The sequence below is a fragment of the Charadrius vociferus genome, unplaced genomic scaffold, assembly GCF_000708025.1.
Source record: "Charadrius vociferus isolate BGI_N301 unplaced genomic scaffold, ASM70802v2 scaffold214, whole genome shotgun sequence".
NCBI lineage: Eukaryota > Metazoa > Chordata > Aves > Charadriiformes > Charadriidae > Charadrius > Charadrius vociferus.
The window spans coordinates 324,367-346,493 of NW_009647955.1; the positions used below are offsets into that span (position 1 = coordinate 324,367).

A 22,127-nucleotide genomic window follows, 5' to 3' on the forward strand; every position below is an offset into this window, starting at 1 on the left:
CCCAAATGCCATCGATTCTGGTACTAGCTGGATGCCTAAATCTTTTTAACTGTTTTGACAAGTCTAGCTGCAACCTTTGTTAGTGTGTTAGGATGTATAGCATGTGCGTTTGTCAGATGCACTGTGTGTCTTCTATTCTGTCCTTTTGGAAGAATTAACAGGACCTTTAATTTAATTTGTTTAAACACCCCTAGCATATGTTGGGCCTGTAAGTCAACCATGGAGATATCCATGCTAAAATTTTACTGCCTTGAATAATGTTTGCCCGAATAACAGTTGCCCTGTCATACGATAGTCTGAGGGAAGCACCCTCTTGACGTGAAACTTTTAAGCCCCGCTTTACCTGAGTCTGTTTTCTGACTTATGGTGGTGGTAAGATGCCATTTCATTTACACAGCATGCTATTTCTCTTGATCACTGGCCAGGCATGCAAGATGGGGAGATGCTCTCTTCCATCTGTGTTGTTTGGTCTCAGGAAGCTGAGGGCAAAGCATCGTTGGGTATTACAGAGTACAGGTGATGGTTTTTAGACTCTGTGCCACATTCTTTTTAACGCGTGGGTACCTGTGTGCCTCTCGGTGAGCTCCCACAACGCCTCTCTAAGCTGATGTATCACCAGGATAGAGGACTAGTTTGAATAAAAAGCGAAACACTTGGGAGAGGCTCAGCTAAAGGAGATGAGAGAAACTGCTATATACTTTAGGGCAAATTTTAGCCCTTCTATGGGGATCTGCATAGCACAGGAAGAGGGGAAATTCGGGAAATTTGTTTGTTTTTTTCACCAAAAGTATCTGTTTACACCCATGTGTGGATGGGGACTTAGGTGCTGTTACTGGATCCGCATTTTCTGACTTTAAATTAATTTGGACTTCACCGTAGCCTTAGCCTGGGCTGAACTGGGATAAAGCAATAATAAACTCAGGCCTCTGTAGTGCTTCATTTGTTTTCAAAATGGGCCATCAGTGTTGTTGGGCTTCAGAACTCCAAGCTCTTCTCTTTGCTCCTTGAATGAGACTATCTTTTTCATTCTGTTTTGTTTTCCCAGTAAGGATGGAGAATGATGTTTTCTGTACAAATCTCTTTCCTTTTTATTTGTTGGCCTATCAAAAGAGATTTGTGCAAGCTGACTTTCCACTTCCTGAGTTGCCGCTGTTGGTGCTGCGTCTCCTGGACCTCACTGCCGGCAGTGGCAGCCTGGCCAAGACCAGTAACCACTAGCATCTTTTGGAATCCCAGGCCTCTGTTTTAACAAGTTTTATTTTGTGGGAGAATGTATGTGACCCTGGTGGGAATTTTTAATTTACATGGATGCCTTATGATGATTGTCAAATTAAACTAAGCTTTGTGACGAGTTTAGCCTTTTGGACAGTTTTTTGGCGTCCCTGCTATAGATGTGTGGAAGAGCTAACTTGGTACGTTGTCTGTTTTGTCCTTTCCTGGAGTGCAGCATAGAGGGAGTATGGAAGCTATTTCAAAGCTGCACAGCAAGAAGTTGGAGAGGTGGCAAAAGCAAATAATCAAAAGTAAATATTATCTATTGTTACTACAACTGACTGAAATACATCAGATCAGCTGTGTGTTTGCATATAGGTGCATCAGAGCAGGGAAATGCTGTCTGAACCTCACAGGCTGTTTGCTGATTAAAGAACATGAGATCTATGTGTTTCTGCTCTTATCTCTATGAGATCCCATCAGACGGCTATTTTCATAAGATTTGTTCTTTGAAACACAGGAGCAGAGCAGGATTTGTTGAAAGTATTCCATGCATCCTTCTTAGGTACTTTTGCTCCTCCTGTGAGCGAGGAGTGCATGTTTATTTTGAGGAGACAGAAAATTGGCAGCAAATTTGTGGAGATAAGCTTTCCTTTTGTTGACACAAAATAATGCTTCAGGCTACTAATGCTTCAGGTTACTTTCTGTCTTGATTTGTAGTAGACTTCACATTGACAGGCAAATTAGACTGAAATTAAATAGAAACTTTATTTGCCTTATCTTTGGTACATTCATTTCTAATCTGTTAAAGTAAGATTAGTACAGCAAGTCAGTTTTATTTAAGCAGATGCCAAGAGATAGGGTTATCTTCTTTATTTTGAAAATGAAAGTTACTATGTTATTTCATTGCAGCCTTGAGCAGGGCAACATGGGATCTAGAAATAGCACTTGTGGAAAAGCTCTGAAGACCCAAACCCTTTAATAAAATGGAATATTACTAACTTAATTTTTTTAGCATTTCATAGCCACATTGGTTAATACATTAAGTATAATTCTTGTTAAATGCATGTATTACTCCATTAAGCTTGTATTAGTAATTTTGCTGTCATGATACACTGCACTATGCTAACCACGCACTCCATTAACCAAGAACAATTCTAGCAAGCATCCCAAACATTTTGATTTAACCAAAATTTCCTCATGTTTTCGCACTGCAGTGACCTTGGCCATTGTCTTTTTCAGATAACACGGGACCTTCTGTACATCTATACTAAACACATGTACTGCACAATTCACTTGGGTCAAGTACACTTCAGTCTGTATTCCCCGTCTGTGCTTGTCCGAAGATAAAACAATGCAATACAGTCAACACTTATAAGTCACATGATACTTGTTTTCACACTTTCTACTATAGATTGGTAACAGCTTAAAGTCATTATAACCACAGTATCAGACTTTGTGTATAAAAGATACCACAGTAGAAATCACAGTGTGAGATTTATCAAACCACTATCCTCTGAGACACAGAATTATATTTCTGTTGGGAGGACCCAATTTAAATGACATTGAATTTGCTGAAGCCCCAGGTAAGTTGTTTTAGCTTTTGATTAGCTTTAGCAGTGGGAGTCTTCCTCAGGCTAAGCCACTCTTGTCTTTCTGGAAGGAGACTGAGTCTGTCTTCCCAGTAGCTGAAGAGAGCACTGTGATACCAGGCTGCTTTTGGCTGGCTGATGAAAACCATCAGAGACTTCTTCCATCCCATTCTCTTCCTAGCGTAAACCGCAAATACCCCCTCCAAAATCTCCCTTAAGCGAAATGACATTCTGTGCTGTTCCTCTGACACAGCTCCGACTATTGTCAGCCTAGTGGTATTGTAGGGACTAAGCCTGTGCCTTCCTAAGCCTGATACCTGGATCCAAAGCATTGGAAGACCTCCCCTGTGCAATCTGAACAACTTCTATGTGTCAGAGTTTGCAGAAACAAACACACATGTTGTGCCCAACCACCATTGCTCAATCACTTTTACCTGTCTCCCTGTCCTGGAACCATCTGGAGTTGGAGACAAAAGCAAACATGAAGTTGATGAAACCCACAAACTGGAAAACGATCATGAAAATATCAAATACTATTCTGTCAAAGCATAGTCTTCATTCACATGGAAATGATCTGACCATTTAACTGGATGCAAATCCCTTTTAACTGTTTAAATTTCCATAGCAACTGGACTCGGCCTCTTGGTGTCTGCTTTCCTCTTTTACAAGGAAATATGAAGCACATATGTGCACTAAGAAACAGATTGACAAAAAGGCAAGTATAATTTTGTCTTAAAATATTCTCTTCCATATTCTCTTCCAGACTTACTGTCTAAATAGACCTATGTTTCTGTCTTCAGAAATAGTTTAATCCAGCAGGATTTCCAAGAGGCAACAGAAAAAATTCTCTGTTGCTTTTGTTCCCAAGTTTGGGGGTTAATAAAAAAAACAACCCATCACCAGCTGCATAATGGATGAATTTGCCAGTTTCCAACTTTGTAGTGGGGCAAGGAAAGCACGTCAGATATCTTGGAGACCAAGATAATGTCCATCTCTCTCTTTCTTCTAATAGCATCATAAATAAATACTGTTATGTATTTAACTAGTTCAGTGTTCCAGGTTGGATCTGCTATATTTACAGTTAGAGCTCAACATTCATACTGCTTTCTAGAATCTGTCCTTTGATGGAATTTATGCATTTGTGATCTGTGATCGCTGTTTCCTAAGAAAGCAGCAAGGGTGAAATCATACAGATGACAGCCTCACTGTTCCTGAGACAGAGGCCTTTTTTTTTCCCCCCCTCTCTTTTGCTTCCCCACAGAGCTCTCCTGTGTCAGCTCAGTTGCAGCCCGTGCAGCTGCAGCTCTCTCGCATGAGCCGTAGACAAGAGCGGTCCTTATTCTTACTGATGGCAATGTTTCCTTTGCTCCTGAAAGGGTCAAAACTTGAACGTGAAAAGTCTTGTTTGTTGATTAAATTTGCTCTATGCAGGGGGCAAGATTTGTGTCTGTACAGCGGGAATAAGCAAGGGGCAGAGAACGTGTTTCTGGATCAGTCAGTGGTCAGATAGCTACTGCAGTTACCTGTGAGTGTTTCCATTCTGTGAAGGCGGAGGTTTGAGAGGAGGATTTCTGCATTAATTTCTAATAGAAATGAATCAGACTAGTGTTTCCTGTGTGTCTCTCGTTAAGAACCTCTCTGCCCAAGGACCAGCTGATGTAACCTTTAGACTCAAACCCACCATTACAGGCGAGTATGAGAAACAGTGCTTTTGGTAAACATCACATCCTCTCACCCTGGCTCAGCAGCCTGTTTGCTCAACCACGCTTGAACTTCTTGAGAAACCCTAACAAATAGGGTCCAAATATGAAAAAGAAAGTGTCCTGCTTCAGTATGCCTTGACCTGGCCCCAAAACTTTTCAACTAGCAGTGGTTTAGTGAAGGGTGGCCTGCAAGGGGCCTTGTATTTCGGCATTTCTTTCCCTTGTCATTGTTCTTCATTTATGGCAAGTCAGTATTTTTTAATGTATTTTTATATATATATATATATTTCACTAGGCAGTAGTAGCTGTTGAAGTATTTCCTTTGTCAGTTCAGGCCTTGGACAATTACTTAGTGATAAATTATCACAAAACGCGATCTTTGCCGTTACCTCGGGAAACCACCTGGTGAGGCTCAACGCCTTCTCTGACAGTTTCTGTCATGACCTTCATGAAAACACAAGTATTTCGTTTTCCTCAGCCTCGAAGACCTGTTCAAGTGACCATGAACCTTTCCTCCTCCAGCTCCGATGAGGAGAATTTCCAGGTATTCCTGAGGACGGAATACCTCCTGGGCGCGCCGATCACTTCGGGAACCACCACAACCACCCCCGCCCAGGCCAGCTGCGCTCGCCCGCCGCGGGGCACGCTGGGACATGTCCCTTACCCTCCGGCAGGCGGCGGCGGATTGGTGGTACGGGCACCACGTGCCCGCCTGCCGCCTCTTCATTGGTTGGCGGCCCAACCGGTTACCTCTGGGCTGGACAAGAGGCTGAGGGGGGCGGTGAGGGAGTGTCCGCCGTTGCCGCGGTAACGGCCGGCCCCGGCATGGCGGCGGGGTCTGCCCCGTGGTGAGGAGATGGCTGCGGGCAGGGAAGGGAGGGTTTATGGTGGCCCGGGGAGCGGGGAAGGACGTGGGCGGAGGTGGGCTGGTTGAAGGCCGTTGTGGCGGAGCGTGGGGAGGTGTCGTGGGTAGGAGGAGGTGTGTGTGGGGGGGGCCTTGTGGGGAAGGTGCGCGTAGAGGGGCGGGAAGGGGTCGTTTTGGGGTGAGGGGGAAATGGGTCTAAGTAGGTTCTTGTGTATAGGTCTCCTCTGAGACCCCTCTTCTCTTTTCCAGCAGAGCGGGGAACCTCTAGGGTGGTGTCGGGTGCTGAAAGAACCCGGCGATGGCCTGGTTCAGGGTGCTCCGTGGAAAGGGTGAGAGGCTTTCTGTTCCTGAATAAATCTGTCTTGCTTATTTGTTTCTCAGTCAAAATTCCCGAGTAATACTCGTTTACATTCTAGGTTGGTGCTTGGCAATATAAAGTTGTGGAAATAGCCGGCAAAGCTACTTAGGATTCTGTTGAAAATGCTGGGAGAGAAAAAGCAATTAATCGTGAAAAGAAACCTTTACACAGACCCTACATTTCCTGCCAGTGATACCTCTATATTTTTTGATTACTGTACCCCGCTTGCCCAATTCAGAGGCGAGATATCTTGGTTGAGACCTAAGGTGAGTTTTAAGGTATAAAAGACTGTGATTTTAGCAGAGCTGGACTTTAAGGTAGTAAACGGTAGTTAGCATTGAATGACTACTTCTTGGTGTTTTTATTATGTAGAAATACAGAAGTAATAAACCCAATATATGTCAGTGTTAACAATAGATATGTTACAGTTTTTAAGTCTGCGTGCTTATTTGTAGGCTTGATTTAAATCCTGTGGCAGAACTGAATTTCACGGCACTAGTAGAAGTTCAGGTATTTGATTATGTTTCATTATGCAAATAATGTGCATACGAAGTTAAAAAACAGCATTGTGTCATTCCCAAATTTTTTTATATATTGCATAATTGTCATGAAAACAAATAACTGGATTTTAGAGTTTTTCAGAAGGATATTGCTTTTTTTTTTTTCCATTGTTGATTTCTTTGCTAACAAGAAAGAAAACTTTTTTAAGGTTATGACTTGTCATATGACATTGCTTTTAAACTAACAGCTGGGTTTCAGAACAGGCCGTATGAGAACTAAAAAGCTTAGGATGCATTTCTGCAGTACATTAGTTCAAAATTAAGTATTTATGATACTGCCTTCGTGTGGAGAGGGGGGAAAAAAGTCTATAAAAATAATAATAAAAAAAAGAGTATGTTGTCTTTGGTGGTATTGTTGTTCTCCCCTGCATCTGGGGGTGGCTGTAGAACAGTGATAGAGCTGTTGGTTATCAGATAGAATTGGCAAACAAATGACTTCACGAAGCCCAGTGTGCAACTTTCTGCTTTTGTACCTTACACTTTGATTACTACTGATCAGGTAGTTTCTATCTCTTGCAGTGTTTACAGGTGAGAGAAGAACCATTTTAAAAACTCGCTTTCAGATCCAATTAAGTGTTCAGGACTTTGCATTTGAAATTACCTCTTTTGCTACTAAGTAATTTATTTTTATTTTGCCCCAGGAAAGGTTTTTCTTTTATGCTAACTTTGAGATTTTTTGTAACTTGGTATGTGCAGTTCAATGTGAGTGGTGTTAGTTCTATCACAGTTGATCATATGTCTAGTAAAGAGCAGATGAATTGTGTTGTCTTTCACTTATTTGTGCCTCTGGCAAGGTTGCACCTGATGGTGACATTTGCGTACTAAAATTCATGTGGGAACTAGATTTATCTCGCGTAAAGTATCTGTAACAAATTACCTCCTTGTGGCTATTTTATTGCTTGCTTAGGCTGTGTCTGAAAAGGAAATGTTCTAGAGGTAAAAATTCCCTTATTTTGTGAGAGGTCTTTGCAGCCCTCCCATTCCCTGAAACGCAGACTTCCTTAGCATGGTATGCAGGATTTGGCTTTAACTCCCCTTCTTTTAATTTTAGGACATCTGTTCTACTCCTCGGTTATTTTCAAACAATCTGCAGGATGTGCAAGTGAAACAAGGAATTTTGGGAGACTGTTGGTTCCTGTGTGCCTGTGTAGCTTTGCAGAAGAGTAAATACCTACTGAATAAGGTATAGAGAAGTTTCTTGTTCAAATTTCAGAAGTTGTCTTCACCTAATTTACATTTGTATATTGTTTTTTGAATTCCAGGCCTCAAAACTGAATATCAGTTGTGTTATGCTTATTTTTACTGGTTTTGTTGTAATTTTTTTTCCTGTGATAATTACAAACTGTTAATGTTCAGCATATTTCAAACTGGTTTGTTTTTGTTTTGTTTTAAAAAAAGCAATCAATATTTCTCTTGATTTTGGTTTTTGCCATTTAGGTAATCCCTCCAGGTCAGCCCAGCTGGACAGATGAGTCATATCAAGGCTGTTTCACTTGTCGAGTCTGGCAGTTTGGACACTGGGTGGAAGTGACCATCGACGATCGTTTGCCTTGCCTTGGTGGTAAACTCTGCTTTTCCCAGTGTCAGACGGAGGATTTGTTTTGGCTTCCACTATTGGAAAAAGCTTATGCGAAGTAGGTGAACACTGTTATTGAGGGGAAGTAAAGGGAGGCACAATACTTGTATACCTTCTGCTTAATTATTTTATGTGACTACTTTGGGCATACATCTTTGTATTATTCAATATATTATTCAGTATAACATACAGTGGCTGCTAGCTTTCCTGTACTGTACAGAAGTTGCTCTTTATACTGTAGATCTGTGTTTCTAGTTGCATATGAGGTAAGATAGTCTTAGGGAGAGAATTAGGATGAAAAGTAAGAGCTGCAATGAATTATCAGGATTCAAATGATGTTCATTAAGTCACTATCCATTGGTCATTTAATTTATTAAAGGCAACTAATTTACCAGGGCAGCATTTGAGGGCAGCTGGGGGCTCATTGAAAAGCAGAAGGCATGCAAATATTTTCATGGAAAGCAGCATTACGTAAGTTTATGCTAGTTCAGGCTCTCGTTGTATGAGTTTCACTGCTCTTTTGCTTGATTTGATAGCTTATTATTTTGAGAAAAAACAACCATATTGTTCATATGTTTGAAAATGCAATTATTTTATGTTTTATGACACATCCATCAGAATGCTGTCCAAAACCAATTTGGAGACAAAGTGCACTGGTAAGATAGATGTCCAGAAGAACTTGGACAAAAGATTGCATGGTTGCCAGCAGAGGGCAGAAACAGACTTTTTAAGTATGAAGTAATTTATTCAACTGTAGTTATGTTGAGCAGAAATTGTGACGCAGCAGTGGCATGTTAAAGCTTCTTTGTAGGTTTGAAAGGTAATACTCTTTGTTTCTGTAAAGATCTTCTCGTTCTATCTTATCATTCTATTATAGTCTTGACTTCTTTTGTTATCTTTTGCATCTGCTGCATCAGGTAGGGTAGTCTCTTGATTTACTTAAATTGTTCAAGGAAGTGCTACTCTGGTTGCTTGTGCTGTGTGAGCAAAGAATAATTGAAGAAGAGGTAGAAATATTGTGTATTTATACAGAATGCAGTTAGCGTATCACAAAAGATGTAGTGCATGGATAATAAGGTACAAATGACTAGAACTATATAGGATGGAATGAATTGTAATAAACTTCCCATGAAACAGAGTGTCTGATGGCTTACCTATTCTTTAGATGTTGTATTCTGTAAATAAAATAGTATGTGCTTTCTCTTGCCCACTTGGGGATATGAGGTAGGGTACAGTCATGATTGTGATACAGGGTGGGGTTGAAAGTACCTAAGAACCATGTTTCTTTAGTTCTGCTGTTTGTAGAAACTTTTTCTTGATTTCCCGCCCCCCCCCCAATAGAGTGCATGGATCTTACGAACAGTTGTGGGCGGGACAGGTGGCGGATGCTTTGGTTGATCTGACTGGAGGCATTGCTGAAAGGTGGACCCTCAAAGGCCCTGGAAGAAACACGGAGAACGAGAAGACTGGCATGGTTTTGGAGAAAGCAGTGTTTAGAAGATTAATGAATCTGAAGGAACAGTGTGTAATAAGCTGCTCAGTCCTCAATTCCAGGCAAGGTAATAGTAAAGTTCTAGATATTTTTAAAGTAAACATCTCAATTTAACAGGGTTCAGAGCACAAGACAGCCAGCAAATGCATAGTGCTGTTTCTAGTACCATATGGGTTTCATGGTGCGTTTTTTGTATAACTTTGGATAAATAAAGATTTCGGGATGTTGTTGAGTTCAGGATGGAGGGAGCTTTTGAGGAGTGTTTTTTGTATTAGATGCTAATATGGTCAGTTCTCATAAACAAATGCACACCCTCAACCCCATGATAAGACACCTAAAAAACAACTTAAAAACCCCAATGAATTTTAGCACCAATAATTTTACATGTTTGAAATCAAGTAGTGAGTTAATAAGCTTTAAAATTTTCATTTATTTTATTTCTGTATAGTTAGAAATAAAATGAACTGTTTGGGTCTTTTTTTTTTATGCTGTTTTTACATGGAAACCATCTCCTTTTATCTCAAACTCGCCTTCTTTCACAGGATAGTTTAATTTCATTCATTGTGAAATATGGAGCAGGTTCTTTTGTTTACTTTCAAATGCTTCCTCCCCCAACCCTATTCAGGTGCAAGTGAACTAGGAGAATTTCATGCCTTTATTGTGATAGACACATTGAATCTGTCTGAAGTGTCAGGCAAAGAAATCTTCCTACTTCGAATACGAAATCCTTGGGGGAGGCGGTGCTGGAGAGGTCCCTGGTGTGAGGGGTGAGTAGGTTTATTTTCATTTGGAAGATGATTTGTGAAAATTCTGAAGCACAAAGCATATCTGTATTGCGTAGGCAAATATTGTTAACAGACTATATGGAGGAGAGAGACTTTAGTTTGCATGCAGTGCTTTAGAGAGTTCAGTACTTCACACAACTCATTGGTTCTAAGGCTCTTCATTTTGATCTATTCTGGGAGTCTAAAATTTTTTAGTAACAACTTTTTTTTCTTTATCAAAGCATGGTATCTTTATGTAGAGATAAACTTAATATGCTTTGATTTTTGTTGTGCTTTTTTGTTGTGCAGTTAATCTAAGTGTCTTTGCTTTTAAGATGTTTGTGACTTATAAGTAGTCACTCACCTTTTCTTGGCTCTTCTCATTTGATCTTGTCTCAGTTGCAGAAGACAAGCAAAGGAGTATGTATACAACAAAATATAGCAGAAGGAAGGATCCTTATGTTTTTTGCTTGTGGGCTCTCGTTTCTGTAGATGAATATGAGTAGGAGAAGCTGGAGTTGAGTAGATATAAAGAAGAGTGGGTATGAAGTAGATATAAGGAAGAAATCTGTTTTAAAGGAAATGCAGAAATATGTGTAGCAGTTCCTGTAGCAAAGTTAAAATAATGAAAGGGTAGACCCTACTAGGTTATTCTGAGAAGTGTTAGCATATTTAGACTGTACAAAAGAACATGCAATTCTTGACCCAAGGAGCAAGCTTCCAGCATTAAAATATGGTAACAGTATGATCACATTAATAAACATTTTAGAGAAATTTTTTTTTTTTTTTTTTTTTTTTTTCCCCTCTGAAAAAAAAAGATGGCTTAATCACATTGAGACTTAAGTTGATGATGTTTGCTTTTCGCAGAGTTTTGGTCATACCGTTGGCCGTTTCTAGTTTCTTTGCCAAACAGTAAGTTGCCCTGTAGTTGCAAGAGGATAGCATTTCACTGATGAGTTGCCTTAGAACCTTGTTTTATTCAGGTGCAAAACTGTTCTTTGTTGTTAGTGAAACAGTCAAAGATATTGTAAGTACTAGCTTTTAGTGGGCCCTAAATAATGGGGTGTTTAAATTCTTGGTTTATTATGACTTAGCCAGCAGATTCATGGGGATAATCAGCTGCTTCATACAGGCAGTGATTTTTGATGTTCACTGTACAGCATTAAAATTCTTTCAGAACAGTTGCTGTGCAGCTTGTTTTGCTTTTTTGTTCCTATTTTTAACAATTGTTAAAATCTTTAATTTGCTTTCATGCTTTGGACTGTACTGTCTATTCTAAGTAAAGTACCTATTTCACCTACAAGTATGCTGCTGTATCCAATCTGGTGTTAGGTTGTTTCTGAGTTTTCTGTGATATGTTGTGATCCTTACTTTCTACTATTCCTCTCACTGACGAGCAATGCGTATACAGAAATACTCAATGCATATATTTGACAATAAAATGAAGAAACCTCTTCTTATTGTCCTGCTCCATAGGCTGTTTGGTAGAACATTGTTATGGCACTTTATTGGTCAAAGAACTAAATGTTAACTCTTGTCTTACTTGCAGTGGTGAAGGATGGAGCCAGCTAGATCCAGTAGTTGCCTCAGAACTGCTCTCACAGATCCAAGAGGGAGAGTTCTGGGTTGATGAAGAGGAATTTTTCAGGGAATTTGATGAGATTACCATGGGCTTTCCAGTCAATGAGGAAGGACAACTTCAGAGCCTCTATACAGGTGTGGTATAAGAAAACATCTTTCTCATACAAATAATGTTATGTCAATGGGAAAGACTGATTTGAATTGCAAATCGATACAAATAGACCGTAATTTCTCTTTCTCAGTCTTTCCCTCTTCTTTAAATCCATATGCCTTTTCTGTCTCTGCTGGGAAGAATAGAGGGAGAAGAGGAAATTGAAGATCTTTAGAGAAGTCTTTGATATTTCTCTGAGATCTAGTTCCTTGCTAGTTTGTTGAGAGATTAGTGTTCTCTATCTAGAAGGCTGTTGTTCTGGACGGCCTTGTGATACTTTTTTGTGATGGGAGATAAACTTCAGTTTTCTAGAAACGGTTTCTTGCTGTGGCAGTCATGTCATCGGTCTGCCATTACCAGCTGTGACATTCATTCTCATGCCTCTCGGAATGTTGGTTGTAAATATCTGCTTGGAGAAAGTGTCAGGCCTACAACGCTGTGTTTTCTTGGGCTGGGGGATCTCTGCCATATATCTGTATAAAATTAAGTAGCTTCTGGTGTCTGAAATCTGCATCATGTTTTTCTTATTTTGTTAGAGAAAGTGCTGTATCACTCGCAGAATCTTTTTGGATCCTGGGTGAAAGGCCAGTCTGCAGGTGGCTGCCGTAACAACAGCAGCTTCCCTACGAACCCTAAGTTCTGGCTGAGAGTCTGTGAAAAGAGTGAGGTGTGCATTGCTCTGCTGCAGAAGCATAGGAAATACAGTGCTGACTGGGCTGGAAGAATTCAAAATCTGACTCACTTAGCAGAGGAGAATCTGTCTTTGACTGAAGGCATACAGGGGAAGAATTATCAGGCTGTGGGATTGCATGTCTGGAAGGTAATACAGGAGTGACAGTTTTCTTTTTGCAAATAGGAGTTTTAAAGCATTACTGAAACATCTGAGTAAAAGCATTCGTTCATATGTGATATAATTCAACTGTTCACACATTTTACATCTCTGATTTAGGTTGGAATGATCCTGTTTATCTCACAATGCGGTTACTGTCTGTACAGAATATTAGTGGACTAGTACTTTCTTCTTATCATTGAGTACCAAGTAGCAGAACTTTTGGCACAGTTCCAAACTAGTGCATGACATAGGCTGATTATTTGATTACTATTTCTAAGTTTACTTCTCCTGAATATTAACTCTTTCTGCTCCTCTTTGATGTTCAGCTTATCTGCTGATACTCTTCTCCTTACTTGTTTCCTTTCGTAAATGTATGCATACTTAAAACCGTTTTAAATGATATTTGATAATTTTTAGTTTTATTAAAAACTCCTCATTTTCCCTAAAACACCACACATCATTATGCATCTATTCTAGGTGGAGAAGAAACGATTTAACCTTCCAAAGACCCTCTCTGCTCCTCCAGTTGTAGGTACCGTCTGCCATTCCTATGATAGAGAAGTGCATGTATGCTGTGACCTTTCGCCTGGGTTTTATCTTGTTGTTCCCAGCACTTTTCTGAAAGATGCAGTAGGGAATTTCTTGCTTCGTGTATTTTCAACAGGAAGGATCTCTCTCAGGTAGGTTTAAAACGAAACAGAAAATTTCTTGTAGGCATTGACATAAACAAATATATGAAGTATAGCACTAAATGTAAGCGTTCAAAATGTTTTTGAAGGGTTGTGCAGAATACCAAGTAACAGCATTGTTTTGTCTTTGAATTCATGTAAGTAGTGTTATATCTCCCTGGTTTTTGCATGAAACTGCTACTACCTCCTGCTAAAATATCAGTCAGAATTAGCTGAGTAGCATCTTGACTCTAAACCGCAGCCTAATGTTTTGAGAAAGTGCGTATTTTGTAAAAGAACTGACTGGGTTTCTGCTGAATATGTTTCTCCATATGTGGAAGTTCTTTCTTAATGTATGAAAAAATGAAGATATACCACAGAATTTAAAAGCAGCTGTTATTATTGCAATAAGCAACAGAAAAGCAGAGCAGTATATTATCGCATATGCTGAGAAACACATCCTAATAGATTGCCTGACATGTACTACTCACTAATAACAATGTTACAGCTTCAAATGCAAATGGAATGTCAGCAGTGGACTCAGATGACATAATACTGGCGCTTGTCTTTTCAGGACAGGTGTAGAAAATAGCACTGACATTTACGCTGTCATCTTTAGCTGAATGAAGAATTGTTTTTTGAATTAAAGCAGTCAAAACTGACAATACAACTGAACTTCTTACTTGTGAAGACCTCAAGAAGTTTACCAGCATTATGGTAAAATTCTTGGAAGGATCACTGCATATTGTATTCGAGCTGATTTTTCCTTATAACTTGTGATGTTTATAATGGACTTGGAACAATCTTTTCTTTGTAAAAATGCTTGCTTATCCAACAGGAAATATCAGCAATGTCAGTCCAGTAGCTTCTGATGGCTTTTAATTTTTTTAACTGTAGCTGACTACATAGCTATCTCAGCACTTAAAATTCAATTATTCATGAGCAAGGCTGTGTTGGTGACCATAGCCTTGAAATAAGTACTTAAGAAGTCACGATGATGAGTAGTTGTGTGGAGTCAGGAAAGTTGTATGTTCTTCCAATAAACCTGAAAAAATCTGAGGTTGTCTAACAGCTTGCGCCAGGTAAGCTATATACAGAATTAAAACACTGTTGGCAACGTGTTTAAAAGCTGTTCAAAGTTTTTTTATATTCTGGTAGTATGCTATCAGCTCATATCTGCTTGGAGAGAAGCCGACAAATTATGCTACAAAGCCAGAACATGCATTAATCAATTACTCTGTGGAATTTGGAAGCAAGATGGCATCGAGTTTTAGACCAAATAAAGATCTGCAAAACTATGAGGCTAATTTTGCTGTATGGGTGCAAGGTGTGTACTTCTTACCAGCAATATGTTTGGTTTCTGGGCGTATTTCATCTCTACGGCATGTTGCACTTTCAATGATGGGATAAAATTTCTGGTATTGCTGTTAAGTATGATATTTCCTCAGCTGAAACCGAGGTGCCAGCCTGGATATGTGTCTAGAATGGACAATCGCAGAATAACATAACAGCTGTTATATGTTTTCAACTGGAAAATTGGAAATAAAGGCAGATGATATGTTTCCAGTTATGTTGAAATACAATTTCAAATGCTGTACAACTGATAATGATACTAAATTGTTCATATGGCTGTGAAAAGTGGTGCTGGGCTAGGATCGAAATATGGGTTAATGTTACAGTTATCAAGTCAGAGGAAACTACTGTTTTACCTCTAATTAAAGACATGGTGAATATAAAAAAGGTGGCAGTATGTGCTTTGGACTTACTAAGGTGGACATGTGTATTCCAGAAGTTACTGTCAGTTGTATCACTTTCAGATAGGATGAATAGCACAAGAGTATGGAGGAAAAATGTGTAACCTGTATTACTTCATGAATGTACAAAAATCTGTCTGGTTTTTAGTGCATGGTTTGTATTTGCTCTGTTGTTCTTGTGGAGTTTTGTGAATTACTCAAGGACTTATAATTGTACAGTTCTCTTTTTCTTTATGCTGAAGGTTTGGAGGAATTCTATTTATATAAGTTTGTGTAATACTAGCTCATTTTTGTGAGCTGGTGTTCTAGATTTTGTGAAATCATACTGATTTTATACATCTAGTTTCTTTTCTCTCTTACGTTTGATAGTGAGCTAAAACCACCACCTGCAGATGCCGCCCTCTGTGAAGAACTCCCAGCAGGTGAATGGGAGACAGTGCAGCTGCATGGATGCTGGAAAAACGGGCAAAGTGCTGGAGGTAGCAGGAACTTCCCCTCCTTCCATATCAATCCCTGCTTTCCCCTCTCCATTCCTGCAGGACCAGGAAAAAGCAGTGTGAAAGTTACCCTCCGTCAGCACTGCCAAGATAGCAAGTGTCGTCCTATAGGTTTCCATATTTTCCAGGTAAGACTTTTTCGGGTCGGTTTGGTTCATTTGCCAAGTATGAAGGTAAGCCTGTCAGGTAGTTCAGTGCTCCTTCACTTGGCAAGGGACATCCTGCTTCTAGGAGAAACACAGGCTGGTCCTGTGAAGTAATGCCTGGGAAAGATATGGAATAACTACACGCTAGGTAGTGTAGTAACCAGGTAATTGGTTCCACCGAATCATTCCAATGTTCTAAATTAGTTTTAAAAATGATGAATTCTTTTGAGGGTTTGCAAAGACTTCTCAGGGTCTTAGTGAGTGAGGACCAGACTTCTTTGTAATTCATCATGAAAATTTACTTTCTTCATCTCTAGTAATTATTTACTTGTCCATTGGCAAATGATGTTGGATCTGCAAATGATTAGAATTCAAAAGGACTGATATGTTGAACAGATGATCTGTAACAAAACAAGATACGGTTTAGTATGGACAAATACAGGTTCTACATGTATATGCCAGTGATCAACAGCATGAATGTAGGATGGGAAGCTTCTGGTTAGGTAGCTATTTTGCAGGGAAAGCTAGCTTTATTATTGGGTAACGTGCTTCAAAAAAGGTGTTGCTTAAGTGGGCAGTCTGGAGTTGGGCACCAGGAGTGATCCTATAACTTCGAATATACAATATATGAAGTAAGATTTGAAAGAATGGTATTTTTCATGCCTATAGGAGACTGAGGAGAAGTCTAATATGAATTTTTAGTACAGCAAATGCCACTAGAAAGAGGAAGGACATAGTCTGTTTACTGTACCCATGAGGTGAAAAACAAGGGCATTAGGTTGCAGTGATGAAGAGTGAGGTTGGACAACAGAAAAAGCTTTTGAGCTATGTGGGTAGTGGGTTGTATAAACTGTCTACAGACATGGTAGGAATGATTTATCTGTACTTGATCCTGCCATCTGGGTTTTCTGGAAGCCTTGCCATCCCTCTCATATAGCACTATATAGAAGAATGAGTATTTGGAGGGGAATAGATACGAAACATACCATACTATGGCATACCAGGAATTTAACGTTGTGAGGCCTGAGACACATGAAACGACAAGCATGTTTTCATTCTTTTTTGCAGGTGCCTAACAGCAGCTGGAAACCACATACTTCCTCCTTTCTACACTTGGAGCCACTGGTTAGCTGTGTACCTCATTGCTATTCACAGGAAGTGAGCCAACTTTGCAGACTTACTGCAGGAAGTTATGTAATTATACCTTCTACGTACTTACCCAATACAGAAGGCAATTTTACAGTGATCATAGCAACCAAAATAGACAGGTAAAAATATGTTACCTTCTATTTGCATTTCTAGTATTTTTAGTGCATGCATTACAGGATGTTTGGAAACAGTAACTGTAGTAATATGCTCTCATTTTTGATAGAAAATATTTTTTAAGTCTTTGTATTGCTGTTATGCTTGCAAGCTTTGCTTGCCACTTTGACTATCTTGAAAGAATGACTGAAAAAAAGTATTTGTTAATCTCCTTGTGGCAATTGCTGAGTGACAGATGTCTGACGCTGGAGAAGATGGCACTAAAGCAACTAATTATTAGCTATATCCAGATACTAGGATTTATGCTGAAATTTTACTAAGCTTTTGATAAACAGGGTTGTTTTTTGAGAAGATGCTATCTGTTGCAAGCCTTATTTCAGGTAGTTCCTCCAGATGAGACCTGTGGTCTGAATCAGAATTTGTAGATTCTATAAGATTTCATTAAGGGTCTGTAAAATTGCGTCAGGATTCCATAAGGGAAAGGATGTGGAAAAAAAAAAAAGCCTAGCATAACAGTCTTCTCTTTGTGAAGTGGGATAAATGATTGATGTTTACAAGATATCCCAGTGCTTCATGCAGAAATAAATCTGGTTTGGGTTTTCAACAGGAAGCGCATTCACAGCCGGGAGACACTTGGACAAGTATTGCAAGAAGTAAGTGATACATTTTTAATTTCACTTGTTCTAGAGGTCTCGCAAAGGCATCATCAAGGCTTATGCATTAACTAATACTGAGAGTCATATACTTACTAGTGGACTGGACTTGAACATTCTCACTTACTTGCTGCAAACTGATAATAGTAAAGCAATTAATCTTTTTTTGGTTTGTTTTGTTTCTCAGACAGAAAAGTAGTATTTGTTAGCAGCTAACAAAATTTGTCTTGTCTTGCCACTTGGATACATGGAAGCTTCTGTATGACTATTTTATGAAGTCATTATTTACTCTCAAGTCATTCCCCAGTACCTACCTCTGCTGTAATGTCTGAGAAATTGGACTATTAGTAATGAGTAGGTGATTATACTTGACTTTTACATTTGCTTTCAAGAATGTAAATGCTCTTTGTGCATTTGGATATATTTTGATATATTCATTCTTGGTGTCACCATAGATCTGCTGACTTTATTTGTATATTGTATCCTTCCTCCATCTCATTGGTTTTGATATTAATTTGGGATCTTACATATTGCAATTTAGAAATTTTAATGATATTTTAATGTTGTAAAGACTTAAGAAAACACAGCAAAAAGAGAAGAAGAGCAAGCAGGCAACCCAAAGATTACCTTTCATCACACTAGAGTTTAGTTTTTCACTTGTTTATGTTGTGGTATAACCACAGCCAGCAACTAGGACCATGCAGCTGCTTGCTTGCTCCCCCCAGTTTGGATGGGGGAGCAAGCTTCTTTTATCAGAAGAATAAAAGTGGATAAAAACCTCATGGGTTGAGATAAAGACAGTTTAATAAGTAAAGCTGTGCATGCAAGCAAAGCAAAACAAGGAATTAACTCACTGCTTTCCATCAGCAGGCAGGTGTTCAGCCAGGAAAACAGGGCTCCAGCATGTGTAACGGTTATTTGGGAAGACGAATGCCATCGTTCCAAATGTGCCCCCCTTCCTGTCTTCTTCCCCAGCTTTATGTATTGAGCATGACGCCATATGGCATGGAATATTCCTTTGGTCACTTGGGGTCAGCTGTCCTGGCTGTGTCTCCTCCCAGCGTTTTGTGCCCTCCCAGCCTACTCACTGGCAGGGTGGTGTTGAGGAGCAGAAAAGGCCTTGACTGCTGAGGAACAACCAAAAATGTTAGTGCGCTACCAACACTATTGTCATCCCAAATACAAAACATAGCACTACACCAGCTGCTATCAAGAAAGTCAGCCCCATCCCAGCCAAAGCCATGACAGTTTCCTTACAGCCAGCCCAGGTAGCATCCTACCATTGGTGTGGGAGTCATTCTGACGAAGTTAATGCCACCTATTTAATATCTTGATATTGTGCTTTGCTTGATTAGATATGCATCTAGTATTGAAGGGTTGGATGTGAATGCTGAGTACCTAATACTTACGGTATTTTTACTGTGTGGAGAGGAGATCTTTGAATGTATTATTTTTACCAACTGTTTAAAGATACCTGATTTGGTTGGCAAAGCATGCCCTTGATAATACTCTGCTTATTAGGTGAGAACGAGACCATCTAGATACTTGACTTTTTCCCTTTGAGGTTTTGATAAAACCAAAACAAAAATCTCAGGAAAAGCTCTTCACCCAAGATTAGAACTGGTTTACTTAACTTTCTTAATCTAGGTCATGTTGATCAATGATTGCATTTTGTCCTTAAAACCACACAAAGTGTATGGATTTTGTGTGCTTTGCAAGAATGGGCAAAGGCCTGGGTGTACTTTCCTCATGGTGCTTGTTATTTTAATATTTAGGAGCTGAAGTACGTAATGAAATCATTTATTACTGTTGTTTGGGGAAGAAACATTGCAAGGCCATCATTCCAGAATGAATATATGCAAAGATATGTTTCTTATATTATTCCATGAAAGCAGTTGGACTTGGGCAAAGGGTGCTCCCTGGCATCAAGGGAACAAACAGTTTAGATTCTTCGGTACTTTGAAACCTGAAGAATTTGGAAATAGCAGTTACAGTTTTCTTTTCAGTGGCAGAAACTAATGTCTGAATCTAATCTTCAACAGCATAGGCTTTTCTAAAGACTAGACTTCAAATCATTCAGGGGTTTAACCTGTGAAGGGTCTAGGCCATCTGCCTTACTGAGAGGTTGGGCTATTGATTTCTAAGGGGTGTGTCACAGCAGAGCTGGATGTTTGGTATATTTTTCTAAAAGTTTGTCTGTGTGGTTTTCTAATTACTGAAGTGATGGGATTTATGAGTTTTAGATTTATTTTTTTTTTAAGATGTTTCACAGGAAAAGCTTGCATTTTGTCCTTAACTTCTAAGTCTTCCTTTTCTCTATTTCACTTTAATTTCTTAGGAATTTCTTTTCTTTCTTGACAAAAAGTTAACTCATGAAATAGCTTATTTTTCTGTGTTGTTCATTTTCTTATAGATGTCATTTACAACTGTGATGAAAAGGTAGTCTAGAATTCCCACACTGTCATTTTGAGAAACATCGGAAAGCCGAGGAATGCCTCGCCTCTTGCTGTTTTCAGTTTTAAATGGAATAACAAGAAGATACTCTCAGCCCAGCTGTTTTTCACTGGTACCGACTGTCAGGCCTACGACTTCTTTGTAAAATTACCTCCTTAATCATGTACACTCTGAATATTTATTCTTCCCATGTTTTTTAGAACCAGCGTTGTACAGCAAATCATAATGTACCTCAGTTCTTCAGAAATACAGGTGAAGAATATGTGTGTGTTTTAACCCAACCTACGGTTTTGGAAGAAAACCAGAAAATGTATGCGCATCATGAAATAATATTTTGAAAAAAAAAAAAAAAAAATCAGGCTTACAGAATAACTTCAGGAGACCAAAGGGGTAAACATAGAAGAAAGAAACTGGAGTCCTTTTTCAGGTAGGACATACCTCAAGAACAATCAAAATACACTGGAGCAGAGAAAGTCCAAGGTTGTATCCTACACTGCCAGTCATGCTGCTGAGCACTTTGCCACAGGCTCTTTGTTGAACCGTGGAAATGGTGGGTTGAAAAGAAAGATATTTTTTTTTTTGGTGAGTTTTTCTTTAATGAACATCACAAAGGAAAAAGATGAGACTTGAAAACTTCTGTTTATGAACTGTCACATCAGACTGCTTTTGTAAATCTGTAAGGATGTGTTTTATGCAAGATCTGCCCGCACTGTAAGAAAAGTGAAGTTTAAGAGATTTTTCTTAATTTATGTTTGAAAGTATTTCTTATTCAAGGAGGATTTTTTAGATGTTATATTTTCCTCAATAAAAATGGAGTAACATTGAAAGTTTTAAAATGTCTTTTATTAAAAAGGTGAAAACTCTCAATGATATCAAGTCTGCGTTTGTTCTGCAATAGCAAACTTTACAGTGTGTTAGACCCTTGGGGTTTTCATGAAATGGAAGGGAATAACTGGAAATATTTGAGAGGACAATCAAGTCTTCCATTAGTTTTATGTCTGAGAAATATGTAATATTCTATTTCTGCTTTTAACTACATCGTACCGTAATTTTTGCTTGCTACTGTTGAGCTTTGAAAATTGAAAGCATCTAGGATGCTTGCAGCTGAATTTTGAGGGGTCAAAATGTCCCTTATCTGTTGTGGAATGATGAGACAACAAAAGAAAACACTGTGAGTAATAAATTTCTACTGTGCCTGCTTTAACAAATGGTTGGCATCTTTGTTTATTTTCTCAATTTTTTGAATGGCTGTTCCTTTTCCTTCAAATAGGAAATTATTTGATGATATAATAGTGTTTCTACACAGAAGAAGGAAAGGTTCATAAAAGCACCTGGATTTGAGACTTGTGATGAAATAGGAATCGGATACTAAGGAAGCAAAGAAAAAAGGTGTAAGGATTTCTAGAGACTATGATTATAAGAGGCTCCATTCTGCAGTCATTTATGCATGTGTAAAGTTTGTACTGTAATATATAATGCTTTATGGGCATGTGAAAGGAAAAGGAGTCGACGCTAAGTGTGTACACTCTGTTGCCTTCTGTGAAAGGATGCAAGAAAAGACCTGTGAACACAGAGAAGTTACAGTGTACTAAAGAATTTATTTTTTTTTTTTTTAATTCGGGCATCCTTGGTACATCAGAACAGTTGTGCCATTTTAAGAGTGTGATAGCTGAGTGCATATGCAAGAAATTGCTTGATACAGATAATTTCTCTAAAATCCTACATCTAATCCGTTGTTATTGTGAATGCGAGAATACATTTTTTTGGTAACATTATCGTGTACTTGTATATGTCTAAAATGCAATTATATGAGTTTTGGCAAGTGCACTTAATTTAAAAAAGCTCAACTATATGAAGTCAGACCTTCTAAATAAAAAACGCTCTATATTAATTTGCTGTACTGAGCTACCTACATTTGAATTCGGTTAGGATAGTGATACGTGTTTTCTAAAATATCTGCAATTATTGAGTGGTTGAAGTCTTTCTGCATTGTAGCATGTTGCAGA

At 38.9% G+C, this 22,127-nt stretch overlaps 1 protein-coding gene across 1 annotated transcript; it reads left to right on the forward strand.

The window, feature by feature from the left end:
• The first annotated feature begins 5,757 nt into the window (after window positions 1-5,757).
• CAPN10 (calpain 10) lies at window positions 5,758-20,175 on the forward strand. The gene is made up of 12 exons (XM_009883330.1): window positions 5,758-5,996; window positions 7,342-7,473; window positions 7,728-7,924; window positions 9,208-9,425; window positions 9,984-10,125; window positions 11,672-11,838; window positions 12,391-12,674; window positions 13,164-13,366; window positions 15,478-15,733; window positions 16,820-17,019; window positions 17,622-17,667; window positions 20,081-20,175. The coding sequence occupies exons 1-12, from the start codon at window positions 5,853-5,855 to the stop codon at window positions 20,108-20,110; spliced, it is 2,019 nt and encodes a 672-aa protein (XP_009881632.1). The 5' UTR covers window positions 5,758-5,852; the 3' UTR covers window positions 20,111-20,175.
• The last annotated feature ends 1,952 nt before the right edge of the window (window positions 20,176-22,127 follow it).